The following is a 12,744-nucleotide window of genomic DNA, read 5'->3' as shown; positions in this document are numbered from 1 at the left end:
GTTTAAAAAAATCACTAGTGTGATGTGTTGTTATATAACCAATTGTGGGGTCAGGTCCATCCCCATATGACAATATAGGCATGTGCCTACTGCCTATAAGTTGTAATTGTGGTCATAATAGATTCTTGGTGGCCAAGGATAAAATGTAGATGTATGTGACGGTCTTAGACTTCTACTAAGCATATTATGCGGGGCTTGACAACTCGCTCACGAATCTTGCAAGCTCAAGTAAGCCTTTAATACTAGATCGCTAAGGGAATGAAGAAAGACACAAGAGAATTGCTTAAGAATGCTTTTGTATTAATCAACACTGGAAGATTTGCTTGATTGATTTACAAATGAAAGCTCATCTATATATACTATAAATTTAGGGGATAGTATATTATTAATAATTGTTAAATAAGTCCCTACATAATTACAAATAGATCCCTTTTCTAGAATACTCTACACAATTAGAATATTTCAAGGATATTCCATGAAAATCCATCAAATTCTAAGGTTGTCCATGGGATTCCTCCAAGTATTTCTAGAACGCCTTCCACTATGAACTAGCATTCTTCCTATGTAAACCCTCCACATGCATGGGCAACCTTGTGCCATATGGCACTTACATGACGCTTATGTGGCATGATGACGTGACCGGTTGTCACACTCTCCCCCACCTGACGTTGCGACGACCATGGCACGTTTGCTATTGCATAAACTCTCGGATCTGATCTTTAAATAGCCACAAGTCCTCATATCTTTCCTGCACACTTGTTCTTTATTGACACATATATATGTAAAGCTTTTCATTTGCTCTTTTTTTCTGCTGACTGAGAGTTCTTCATCTGCTTCTCTTTTTGGTTTTGATTTTTGTTCTTAATTCTTCAAAAGCTGTTATACAACTTAGCTTTTTTTCTTTGTCTTCTTTCCCCCCTAATTTTCCCTTCAATTTTAGGTCCCTTTTGTTCTGACTTTGCTTTAGGTCCATACCCATTAGTGAGAAGGAAAAATGCATCGCCTTTCTGTTTGGTAATTTCAAAAGGTGGGAAAAGTTTTTCAAAATGGAAAGAAATTTGCTATGTTGAAAACAGGCAACCGTCCATTTAATTAATGCAAGAAGAAAAATTGACATGTTTCATTCCTATAAATTGAGGGTGTTTCATGAAAAGAATAGTATTCTCGAATCTTTATTCATAGACAACGATGTAATGATCAGGACATTGTGCGATCATATCCGTCCTTTTTGTCCATTTGTCCACGCCACTGGGACACGAGCCCTTGTTTTCCACTGATCTCTATTAGAGATAGTAGATTAGTAGTTGTTTCTATTTCATAAAACGACATAGTTTTGTTTGTTCTTATCCATTATACTATACAGTTGTCATTGTATTTACATTCTCCTCTCATGTTAAGACACGTGGCTACTCTAAGTGCTATATATAGCACCCACTGTAATACTCATAAAATATAAGAAAGGATATTCTTCTGCTGCCATATTTGTTTTGTGTCCACTTTAATTAGACTAAAATGGTATCAGTGCCTTTTGTCTAGCAGACAAACTTTTAACCCATCAGTCTCTTAGGGTTTTCCTATTACTCTGTTGCAAGCTTTTATCATTACTCTACTGTAAGTTTATTTTCATTATTCTGCTGTAACCTTTTTCTTTACTCTGCTGCAAGTTTCCCATTTTGCCTTTGATTCTTCTTTTACTCCTTCACTTTTGATCTTTTTCTTGATATTTCAATATGCCATCTTCCTCTAGTACTGATTCTTCTACTAACACAACACCTCTTGGGTCTTCTTCAACTCTTCTTCCATCTCCATTGTTCTCCACTAAGAAGGTGAGTCTTCAACTCAATGAAGACAACTACCTGTTATGGAAACAACAAATTTCACTAACAATCAGGAGTCACAATCTCCACTACCTTTTGAAGGACTCTTTCATTGTTCCTCCAACCACCATTGTTGAGAATGGCAAAGAGTTCCCAAATCCTGAGTTCCTTACCTATGAGCAACAAGACAGTGCCCTTGCATCTTGGCTACTTGCTTCAGTCAGTCCAACCCTCCTTCCTTCCCTTGTTGGTTTGACAACCTCTGCTACCATTTGGAAAACACTCACCCAGATCTTTGACACACAAACCACAACTAGAATTATGCATCTTCATAGTATGCTTAAGGGCCAACGTAAAGGCAACAAAAGTATGCGTGAATATCTCTTTGTGACTCATTGGCTAGTTGTGGTGAACAAGTTTCTAATTCGATTCACCTTGCTACCATTCTTACTGGACTTACCCCAGAGTATGGGCCAGTGATTGCTGTAATCACTGCTAGTCAACATCCTTTCACTGTTCAACAGGTGACTAGTGTGCTACTTGATGCAGAGGCTCGACAACAAGATAGCCTTATCCATCTCTCTGCTTCTGCTAACCTTGTTAGCAACCAAGCAGCTCCCATCTCTACAAAACCTTCACTTCATAGTCTACCCCTTTATCAGCCTCCAAGTTACCAAAGTTCTCCACAACCTACCATACGTTTTCCCTTCCAAGGAAGAGGTCGTGGGAGAGGTAATAGGCATCAATGTCAGTTATGTGGGAGATTAGGACATCTTGTTAATCGATGTTTCTATAGGTTTGACCCTGGCTTTACCGGTCCTATTCCTGGCCAACCTCTTCCAACACCACCAGTTCAACAACCTTCACATGCTTATCCTTCTCATCACTACCAACCAAGCCTTTCTCCATTCAATCCCCCTTCCAGCACCCCTACACAAACATATTCACCATCTAAATTTGCCTACTCTCAGATCTCCACCCCACCTCCATTTACTCCCAACAATCTGGCTAGCTCTCATAATTACGGTAATGGTACTTGCTTGTCAAGCTCACAGCTCACTCCACAAGCACACATAGCCACTCCAGAAATTGTCAATGACAGTGCTTGGTACCCAGACTCGGGAGCCACTCACCACATTACTAATGATCCAGCCAATGTGAACAATGCCTCACACTACACAGGCTCAGGTACTATTACAGTAGGTAATGGAAACTCTCTTCCTTTTACTCATATAGGGCAATCCTCTCTTCTTACAAGTTCTAAACCTCTTCTCTTGTCAAATATATTATTTGCTCCCCAAGTTACAAAGAACTTATTGTCTGTTTCAAAATTCACCAAGGACAACAATGTAATGTTTGAATTTTTTCCCTCTCATTGTTCTGTGAAGGATCTGGTCACCAAGGAGATGCTACTTCAAGCACATGAGTTTGGTGGTCTCTATCCTTTGAATCTCTCCTCACTTCAGAAGTCTTCCTCAAACTCAGCAGCTCAAGTCAAGCCAACTTCTAGTTTTGCTTCACATTCAGCTTCTGCTTGCAATAGTTTTTTTCTTTCCTGTCATTTAGTTTCATCCAAAGACTCTTATGATGTGTGGCATAGAAGATTAGGACACCCCCTCCCCTGATGTAGTTCATCATTGTTTGAAAGATTGCAATGCTTCCTTTTCAAAGGCTAGCATGTTTAAATCATGTACTGCTTGTCACATGGGGAAAATGCACAAGTTACCTTTCAAGAATTCACATACTGTTTATACTGAGCCACTTGAACTTATTGAGGTTGATCTTTGGGGTCCTGCCCCTATACACTCTTCTAGTTTTTCTTATTTCATCTCATTTGTTGATGCATACACACGATTCACCTGGATTACATTCCTTGCTCATAAATCTGATTCACCTCAAGCTTTTCTTAATTTTCAAGCAATGGCAGAAAGACGTTTTAATATGAAAATTAAAGAAGTTCAAACTGATAATGGCACAGAGTTCAACTTGCTTAAATCTCATTTCCTTAGAAATGGCATCATCCACAGGCTCACTTGTCCATACACTTCGCCCCAAAATGACATTGTAGAACGCAAACACAGACATATCGTTGAAACCGGTCTTACTTTGTTAGCTCAAGCTTCTTTACCTCTAAAATTTTGGAGTAATGCGTTCTACTCCGCAGTTTTCTTGATTAACAGGTTACCTTCGAAGGTCATTCAATTCTTGAGTCCTCATGAGAAGCTATTTGGCAGTAAACCTGATTACCATTTTCTCAAAGTATTTGGTTGTCAATGTTTTCCTCTATTGAGGCCATTCAATAAGCATAAAGTTGAGTTCCGGTCCCAACCATGCACCTTCTTAGGTTACTGTGCAAATCATAGAGGGTATAAGTGCCTCACCCCTAATGGAAGAATTATTATCTCAAGGCATGTCTCATTTGATGAGAACACTTTCCCTTTTGCAGTTCAGGGTCCTCAAGATGGTTTACCAGCATCAGCTAAACCTCTCTCAAGAGTCATACCCCTTGTTGTTAACTTGAATAACAACTCCATTTTACCACCTCACGAACCCACGTCGACTGCTGGTGAACGCGTGGGTATTCCACTTTCCCCTGTTTCTCAAAATTTGTTCGGATCTTCACCTACAAACCAGCTCCCTGCACCTTCCTCCCCACCTTCTTCCCCTCTTGTTGGCCAACTTGAACCATCAGTAAGCAGCTTGCCTGCTGATTCAAGACCTGCAATTGAAACACCAGTCAACACACACCCTATGCTAACAAGATCCAAAGTTGGAATTTACAAACCTAAGGCTTACAACATTGACCTCACTTCAGCTGAGCCTGTCTCCATCCATGAAGCAATGCTAAATGATAAGTGGACAGAAGCAATTTATGTTGAGCTTCAAGCTTTGATCAACAATGGAACTTGGAGTCTGGTTCCTCTCCCTTCATCTCGAAAAGCTATAGGCTGCAAATGGTTGTTTAGACTCAAGAAAAATCCTGATGGGACTATTTCTAGGTACAAAGCGCGACTGGTTGCAAAAGGGTACTCTCAAACCTTTGGATATGACTGTCTTGATACATTTAGTCCAGTCGCATCAAGGATTACAGTTCGAATAATTATTTCAACTTCAGTCACAAACAACTGGCAGATTCGGCAAGTTGATATAAACAATGCTTTTCTCAACGGAGACCTTAAGGAAGAGGTGTTTATGAAACAACCTCCTGGATTTGAGCAAACGGATTCTGAAGGACGACCATTGGTATGTAAACTTCACAAAGCACTTTATGGTCTTAAGCAAGCCCCTCGTGCTTGGTTTGAAAAGCTCCGTGATTTTCTTATTGATAAATTGGGCTTCAAAGAATCTGTGGCTGACCCAGCTCTGTTCTACTTGAACTCTCCTTCCAATGTCACATATCTAGTGGTCTATGTTGATGACATCATAATCACAGGCAACAATGATTGCTTTATTGAAGAACTCATTGATCATCTTCATTTGAAGTTCTCACTTAAGGATCTAGGATTACTTTCCTTTTTTCTAGGAATCGAAATCCACAGAATTGGCAACCAACTTCTTCTAAATCAAAAGAAATATATCACTGAGATCCTACTCAAGGCAAACATGTTTGGGTCACACTCCACTTCTACACCAATGGTTGGACATCCACCACTGTCTCTTACTGATGGGGTTGCTCATGAGCACACGAAAGAATATCGAAGCATTGTTGAAGCTCTTCAGTATGTCGGCTTCACCCGACCAGATATTGCATTTAGTGTCAACAAGGTCAGTCCGTTCTTACAAAATCCTCTTGACAAACACTGGAAAGCTGTTAAACGAATCTTACGCTACCTCAGAGGTACGTTGGACTACGGTTTACTCTATTCTCCAGCAGGACATCAAATGTTAACAGGATTTTCAGATGCAGATTGGGGTAGCTCAATAGATGATCGCCGATCGACTACAGGCTACTGTGTGTTTTTAGGAGGAAATCTGGTAGCGTGGAGCTCTAAGAAACAACATGTAGTATCAAGATCCACAACAGAGGCTGAATATCGCAGTTTGGCAGATGTCATTCAAGAAGTTCTCTGGATCAAAGGCTTAATCTCAGAACTTGGTGTCCAATCTCAGTTCAAACCAGTAATTTGGTGTGATAACACGAGCACAATCGCATTAGCATCAAATCCAGTCCTCAGATCGAAAACTAAGCACTTGGAGCTAGATCTTCATTTTACTAGAGAAAAGGTTGTTGCTGGTCAGGTCAATGTGAATTTTGTGCCTGCTTCCCAACAAATTGCTGATGGATTCACTAAGCCCCTAACAGGAGATAAGTTCATCTTGTTCCGAAATCGATTAGGAGTGCTTCCGCAGAAACTATCTCCTCGTATTCACAACATCGAGGATGAAACAGAACATAAATCTTCAACATCAGACAAGCAGGGAGAATATTAGAGATAGTAGATTAGTAGTTGTTTCTATTTCATAAAACGACATAGTTTTGTTTGTTCTTATCCATTATACTATACAGTTGTCATTGTATTTGCATTCTCCTCTCATGTTAAGACACGTGGCTACTCTAAGTGCTATATTTAGCTCCCACTGTAATACTCATAAAGGAAGAANTAGTATTCTCGAATCTTTATTCATAGACAACGATGTAATGATCAGGACATTGTGCGATCATATCCGTCCTTTTTGTCCATTTGGCCACGCCACTGGGACACGAGCCCTTGTTTTCCACTGATCTCGCCACTACAGAGTCTTGCCAAAGTCGACCCTAATTACCAAAAGCGAGGAATTTTCCACCTAAAAGTTCGCAATTTCCTTCTTGTTAGATATTGAAAGAACCTTATTCTTTCATATTATAAGTGACAACAAAATTTTATTCCGTTCAAATTGAAAATTGATCTTTCAGTCTAAACATCTACTGGATATATAGGAAACGATGTAGGCAAAAGATGTAAGGTAGTATTCATGCTTGTCGATCATCAGGACAAAATGATCCTTTTGTTTAATATATAGTTGCAACATAGATTTCATATTCCCAAACTCTGTTGGAAGAGAAAAATATGAGTAAAGCACACTAACTTTAATATAAGGGGGCTATATATACCCAGAAAAAATAAAAAAATCAGTACACCAAATTATATTAAAGTATGAAAATCGCTAGACGATTCAACTGCTCTTTTCTTGGATTTCCTCATCACTATGGTAATCAGAGAGGTTAGTTCTCAATCTTTCACAGTCCTGTTTATGAAGTCCTCGCAATTCAGGGCAATGTAAATATGCTTCTTGAGTGTAGAAATCAGTGAGGTGTGGTAGAAGTTGAAGCGTCAAAGTAGTTAGTCTTGGGAGTGTTATGCGTTGTGGTGCTTCAGCAACTCCATTTTCTTCTGTCTGGCCACCTATCACTTTCTCCAAACCATTGCAATCCTCTAACCATAATACTTGTAGATGACAAAGCTAATCACAAACGGCGTAAGGGAAGATATACTTGAGGTTTTCACATTTTGACACTTTAACAACTTCTAGCTAGTGGAACATCACTAGTTCACTAGGACCCTTCCTTAGGCTAGTTAGTTGGGAGAGATTGTGCAATGTCAATCTCTTCAACTTCCTTAATTGTCCACCTTGGACTGTGATGCCGTCAAATCCGAACACAACCTTGACTGAGGTTCCTGTTACCTTAACCTCTTCAAGATTTGACATTCTTTGAATTAAATTAGGAGGAAGGAGTGAATCTTTCAGTTTAGGATACTCTGAGACCTCCACCATCTTGACTTGTTGTAAGGATCCAGGTGGTAACTCCTCGGCACAGATACCTTCTGTTTTTTGCATGTGGTGAATATTCAGCTTCTCCAGTTTAGGGAACACTGGCTGATTTGGTAATCCATTTCCCAACTTTATCAATTGGGCAATGTCAGCACACTGGTCTATATAAAGAGATTTCACTTCATCAAAATTTCCATAGAGGTATTCTTGTAGAATATTGCTCAAATTCCCACAAAATTGGTAGCTCAACTTCTCTGCTTTGTGTGATACTGCCTGCCTATTCACGCCAGTGGTTAACCCTCTAGTAAATGAGGCCCGTTGTGCTGCGTTGGCCAACCTGCATTCTTTTGAATCACTCACACATATATCAAATTTCTCCCAATTAGGAGCAACACTATAAGGAGGTAGGCAACAAACATTCTTGATATCTACTTTCAAGATTGTCAAGCTACCCAAGGTCAATATCTCTTGGAAGGTCAATATTGTGGTATCCCAATGGTTGATAGGTTTATTGTCTCCCACAAGTCATCCAAGATCAACAGGATGTTACCATGGTCATTCAAAATGTTCCTAAGTTCATCTGCAGAGTTAATATCTTAAAAAGTCACTGAACTATGAGATATTATCTTGTAAAATCACTAAACTTTATTTTGTATCACTAAAATCACTCAACTTTACACTTTTATCTTCTAAAATCATTAAACCATATTAGTCACCAAAATAAATCTGACATGGCAAAATAAATTATTTTTTATCTCATACCATCGTGGACCCCACTAATAAATAAAATTATAAAATTAATTTATCAATATACATACCCACCCATAAGTTGTCTTCTTCTAAAATAGTAAAACCTATTTCTGCCCAAATCTCCCCAAATCTCCCGCTTCCTTCTTCTACTTCTTTCTCTATTTCTCCCAAAATTCTCATCTACAAAGAGGCACTGTAAAGTCTATTTTAAGGTTATTGATGCTGAAATTTTTCATAAACGATGGATTCCTTCATTTCTTCGAGGAATAATATGATGAAATCTGTAAAAGAATGGTCCCCCCCGCACCCACAAGCCTCTAATGCCGACGAAAGGGACCACTACGTGCTTGGTAAACGAATCCTACTTCAAAACGAGGTAAAAAATATAAATTTTTAACTATATTGTCCTTTTATTGTAGAATCTCGAAATGGGTTTAGGGCTTTTTGTATTCTAATTTTTTTTCCCCTGTATTTAGAGGAGGTTAGCTCATTGTTGATTTCGTGTACGAGGATGTGATTATCTAATGTCTTTGTAACCTTAGTCTCCATTGTAGTGCTCTAAAATTAAAAATTTAGGCATTAGCCTATATGGGGTTTCTTTCATTCAGGTTATAAATTATTCTTATGGATTAATATTTATTTGTTTGTAAGAGTGACTTGTTTATTTTTTATGATTATACTATTATTAGTATAAAGCAAATATTTAATGCTAAGTATTTTTTCTATCTTTTTTATTTCAGAGTTCTGGTTCATGTTTTCCTGAAACTTCAAAGGCTTTAGAACTACATTTTTCAAACTATTTGGAAGTTGTTAGCGATATCGGCATTGAAGATACAATAGTTGATAATAGGGAGGATAATGGTGTGGACAAAAATGTTTTAATTAAGGGAAATTCAACTAAAGTTGTTTTACAAGGTATTAGAGGTGATGTAACTAATGAAGTGGATGAGGAGTTTAGTGATCCAGACTAGAATTTGTCCGATGAAGATGACGATTTTCGGGATGTTATTGATGATCAACATGTTCTTATTGATGATCAACAAGTCAAAAAGGTTAGAGGAAGACCCAAAAATGCAAGTGTCAATGTGCCAGTTAGCTCTAGAATTTTAGTACCTCTACAAAATACTGATGTTGAATCTGATTATGCATATTCAGATGAATTGCCTGATGAAGATGTTCAATTTGATAAAGGAGAAAACAATGGTCAGAAAAATAATATCTATGAAGAGTATGATGAAGGTAAAAACAAGAATTTGCCTAGATTTGCATTAGGGATGAAGTTTAAGAATTTCAAGCAATTAAAAGAAGCTTGTAGGGAATTGGGTATTAGAAAAAGAAGGCAGTTACGTTTTAAGCCCAATGATCAACAAAGGGTGGTTTGTATTTGTAAGGTTGATGGCTGCCCCTTTAGAATTAATGCTAGTAAAGTGAATAAGCGCGATCCAACTGTTCAAATCAAGTCACTTTATCTAAAACATAAAGGTGCTAAGGTGTTTGATAATTTCCACTTATCTCCTAAGTACATTGCTAGAAAGTATTTGAATATTTTTAAAGCTGATCCAGGTTGGAACATAAGTGGTATTGTTGAAATAGTAAGGAAGGACTTTGATTATACTATAGAAAATTTGAAGGCTTGGAGGGCTAAAAGTCAAGCATTAAAATGGATTTATGGTGATGAGGGTCTTCAGTATGGCAAGTTACTATCGTATAGAGCTGAATTATTGAGATCTAATCCTGGATCTAACGTTGTAATTTGGAGAGATGGGGGAAAATTCTTGGGATTTTATGTGTGTCTGGGAGCACTTAAGGAAGCTTTTAAATCGGGTTGTAGGCCATTAATTAGCCTAGATGGTTGTTGGCTAAAAGGCACATACGGAGGAAATTTATTATCTGCCGTGGCAATAGATCCAAATGATTGTATATTTCCAGTTGCTTATGCTGTGATAACTGAAACAAAGAGTAAAGAAACATGGAGCTGGTTTATTGACAATCTTGGATATGATTTAGACATCAGAAATAGTCACCACATTGCCTTTATGTCTGACAGGCAAAAAGTGAGTAAAAATCTCTTATATTTTTTGTTCTTTTTTCTGTTTAACATACATATGTTACTACTTTGTTTCTTATGTAGGGTCTGATTGGAGCTGTAAAAGATTTGTTTCCGGAAGCTGAACATAGAAATTGTGTTAGACACATGTATCAGAACTTCAAGCAAAAACATAAAGGCAAAGCTTTGAAGGATTTGGTATGGAATGCTGCTAGGGCAAGCAATAAGGTGATCTTCCAAAAATGCATTGAAGCACTTGATCAAGAGGACAAAGCGGCAAGAGAGTGGTTCAATAACCCAGAAAGGCCATTTCAAAGTTGGACTAGAGCATTGTTTAGAACAAATACAAAATGTGATATGTTACTCAACAACTTGTGTGAAAGCTTTAACAGGTAATTAATTAAATACTTTTATCCACTTATTTTTTAGTCATCACGATGTTATTTATGCCTTTAGGGAATTGCATAAGTTATATTGTCAGGCTGAGGTTGTCTTTGGAATTATCGACTGATAAGTTTCTTGTTAGGATGGTGTTGTTTTCTGTTATTTGTGATTATGTTGATCACCTTTATCGACTGGTGTATGTTAAGTTGGAGTAAGGTCTATGCACACTTTATCTCTTAGATCTTACTTGTGAGATTACACTGAGTATCTAGTTGTTGTAGTTATTAGTTTACAATATGTATTACTAATGTAGCACTTATTTTAGGTATATACTTGATGCTAGAGATAAAGCTATTATTACAATGCTAGAAATGATAAAAAACAAGTTGATGAAAAGAATGTACAAGAAAAGAGAGTGGATTGCAAAGTCTGATAGTTCAATTTGCCCAAAAATTGTGAAAAAATTGAACAAGATTAGCAAGAAAGCAATTTGGTTTAAAACTGATTATTCAGGGGGACCAAGAGTCTCGATAGATGGTCCTGGTGGAGTTAATATTGTTGACATGAAGGCAAAGAGTTGTACATGTAGAAGATGGGAACTTACTGGACTACCATGTCCTCATGCATATGCATGTATTATTGGAAATAGTGAAAGAGTGGAGGATTATGTGGATACATTCTACACAATTGAAACTTTCAAGAATGTATATTCACATTACATAAATCCAACAAATCCAGAAGATCACTGGCCTGAGGTTGTGGATTGTGGAGAGGTAATACCACCTAAAATTGTGAAGAAAAAGCGAGGAAGAAAGCCCAAATCAAGGAAAAAAGAGCCTGAAGAATTAGAGAAGAAAAAGAAGGCTGAAGCTGTAGGAAAAGCTGAAAAAAGAGCTGAGCAGAAGTCTGAAAAAAGGCGACCTCAAAAGTTATCCAAAAAAGGTTCTACGCAGGTTATGTGTTCGATTTGCAAAAAGTATGGACATAATGCAAGAGGACATTATAAATTTGTCAAAGCCGGAGAATCATCTTCAAGCCATTATTTGGAGGCTATAAGTCCAGCTGAAGAAGCTTCAAATGACAGGGATTATTTAAATATGTATAGCCCGGAGATGTGGAATAATAATCACCAAGGATTGAATTTGGCATATCAGTCGACCATAACTCAGGTAATCATTGTTTTAAAGTTAATACAATTTGAATGCTTTCTCTACCATTATCTTTAGTTCTTTTTTTTCTTTTTGTTCACAAGGCACCAATTGAAGAACAGGTAACAGTTGTTCAAACTGATGTAGTGGCTGCTCAAGGTGTTGATGAAGTTGCAATTAAAGGCATCGAAACTACTAGACTATCTCATACTTCTAAGAGAGGCAGACTCTTTAAGAGAAAAGTCATGAAGGAGTACATTGTTGAAGTTCAGAAGAAGAAGAAGAAGATTGGAAATCATAGCAAAGTATAGAAATTATCTTTGTAATTTTTTGTGGTTATGTGAGACACCTATTACAACACTATATATTGTTGTCGTTCTTTTTTTTGTTTGCTAACAATGGTGCTCATATCAGCCTAGTATGTAATATATTTTTTAGAAATGCTCTAATGTTACTTGTGTTTTGCTTATTTATATTGGAATTGATGTACAAGTATGATTATGTCACATGGTGGACACGGGAGGCAATATAGTATGTGCCATTGAATTTAACATTTATTTCCAACGTTGATTATAATTTTTAAAATGTTGGTGATAAGAAAGAAATTTTGATTGAAATAGTCCAAAAAAAAAAAAAAGAGTTACGGATTTTATTGCAAAAACAGGATTTAAGAGGGGAACACATAAAAATGAATAAATTTTATAATTTTGTTTATTTGTGGGGTCCATGATTACATGACATTAAAATAAATTAATTTTATAATTTTATTTATTTGTGGGGTCCACGATGACATGGCATAAAAAATAATTTATTTTGCCATGTCAGATTTATTTTGGTGACAAATATA

General features: G+C 37.2%; 2 protein-coding genes across 2 annotated transcripts; both read left to right on the top strand.

Moving 5' to 3' along the window:
- Positions 1 to 8,438: 8,438 nt before the first annotated feature.
- Positions 8,439 to 9,313, top strand: LOC125841741 (uncharacterized). The gene is made up of 2 exons (XM_049520918.1): positions 8,439 to 8,694; positions 9,059 to 9,313. Exons 1-2 carry the CDS (start codon positions 8,560 to 8,562, stop codon positions 9,287 to 9,289), a joined length of 366 nt encoding a protein of 121 aa, XP_049376875.1. The 5' UTR covers positions 8,439 to 8,559; the 3' UTR covers positions 9,290 to 9,313.
- Positions 9,306 to 12,378, top strand: LOC125842985 (uncharacterized). Its single transcript, XM_049522247.1, has 5 exons — positions 9,306 to 9,322; positions 9,376 to 10,372; positions 10,450 to 10,757; positions 11,075 to 11,918; positions 12,002 to 12,378. Exons 1-5 carry the CDS (start codon positions 9,306 to 9,308, stop codon positions 12,206 to 12,208), a joined length of 2,373 nt encoding a protein of 790 aa, XP_049378204.1. The 3' UTR covers positions 12,209 to 12,378.
- Positions 12,379 to 12,744: the final 366 nt, after the last annotated feature.

The sequence above is a fragment of the Solanum stenotomum genome, chromosome 10 (assembly GCF_019186545.1).
Source record: "Solanum stenotomum isolate F172 chromosome 10, ASM1918654v1, whole genome shotgun sequence".
NCBI lineage: Eukaryota > Viridiplantae > Streptophyta > Magnoliopsida > Solanales > Solanaceae > Solanum > Solanum stenotomum.
This window is presented reverse-complemented; position numbering and strand designations above follow the sequence as displayed.

Excerpts from the sequence above, each read along its gene's own strand:
- LOC125841741 (XM_049520918.1), top strand. The coding sequence starts at position 8,560 with ATGGATTCCTTCATTTCTTCGAGGAATAATATGATGAAATCTGTAAAA. Across the intron at positions 8,695-9,058 it reads GAATCCTACTTCAAAACGAG|AGTTCTGGTTCATGTTTTCC; the intron begins GTAAAAAATATA and ends TTTTTATTTCAG.
- LOC125842985 (XM_049522247.1), top strand. Across the intron at positions 10,758-11,074 it reads TTGTGTGAAAGCTTTAACAG|GTATATACTTGATGCTAGAG; the intron begins GTAATTAATTAA and ends CACTTATTTTAG. Across the intron at positions 11,919-12,001 it reads ATCAGTCGACCATAACTCAG|GCACCAATTGAAGAACAGGT; the intron begins GTAATCATTGTT and ends TTTGTTCACAAG.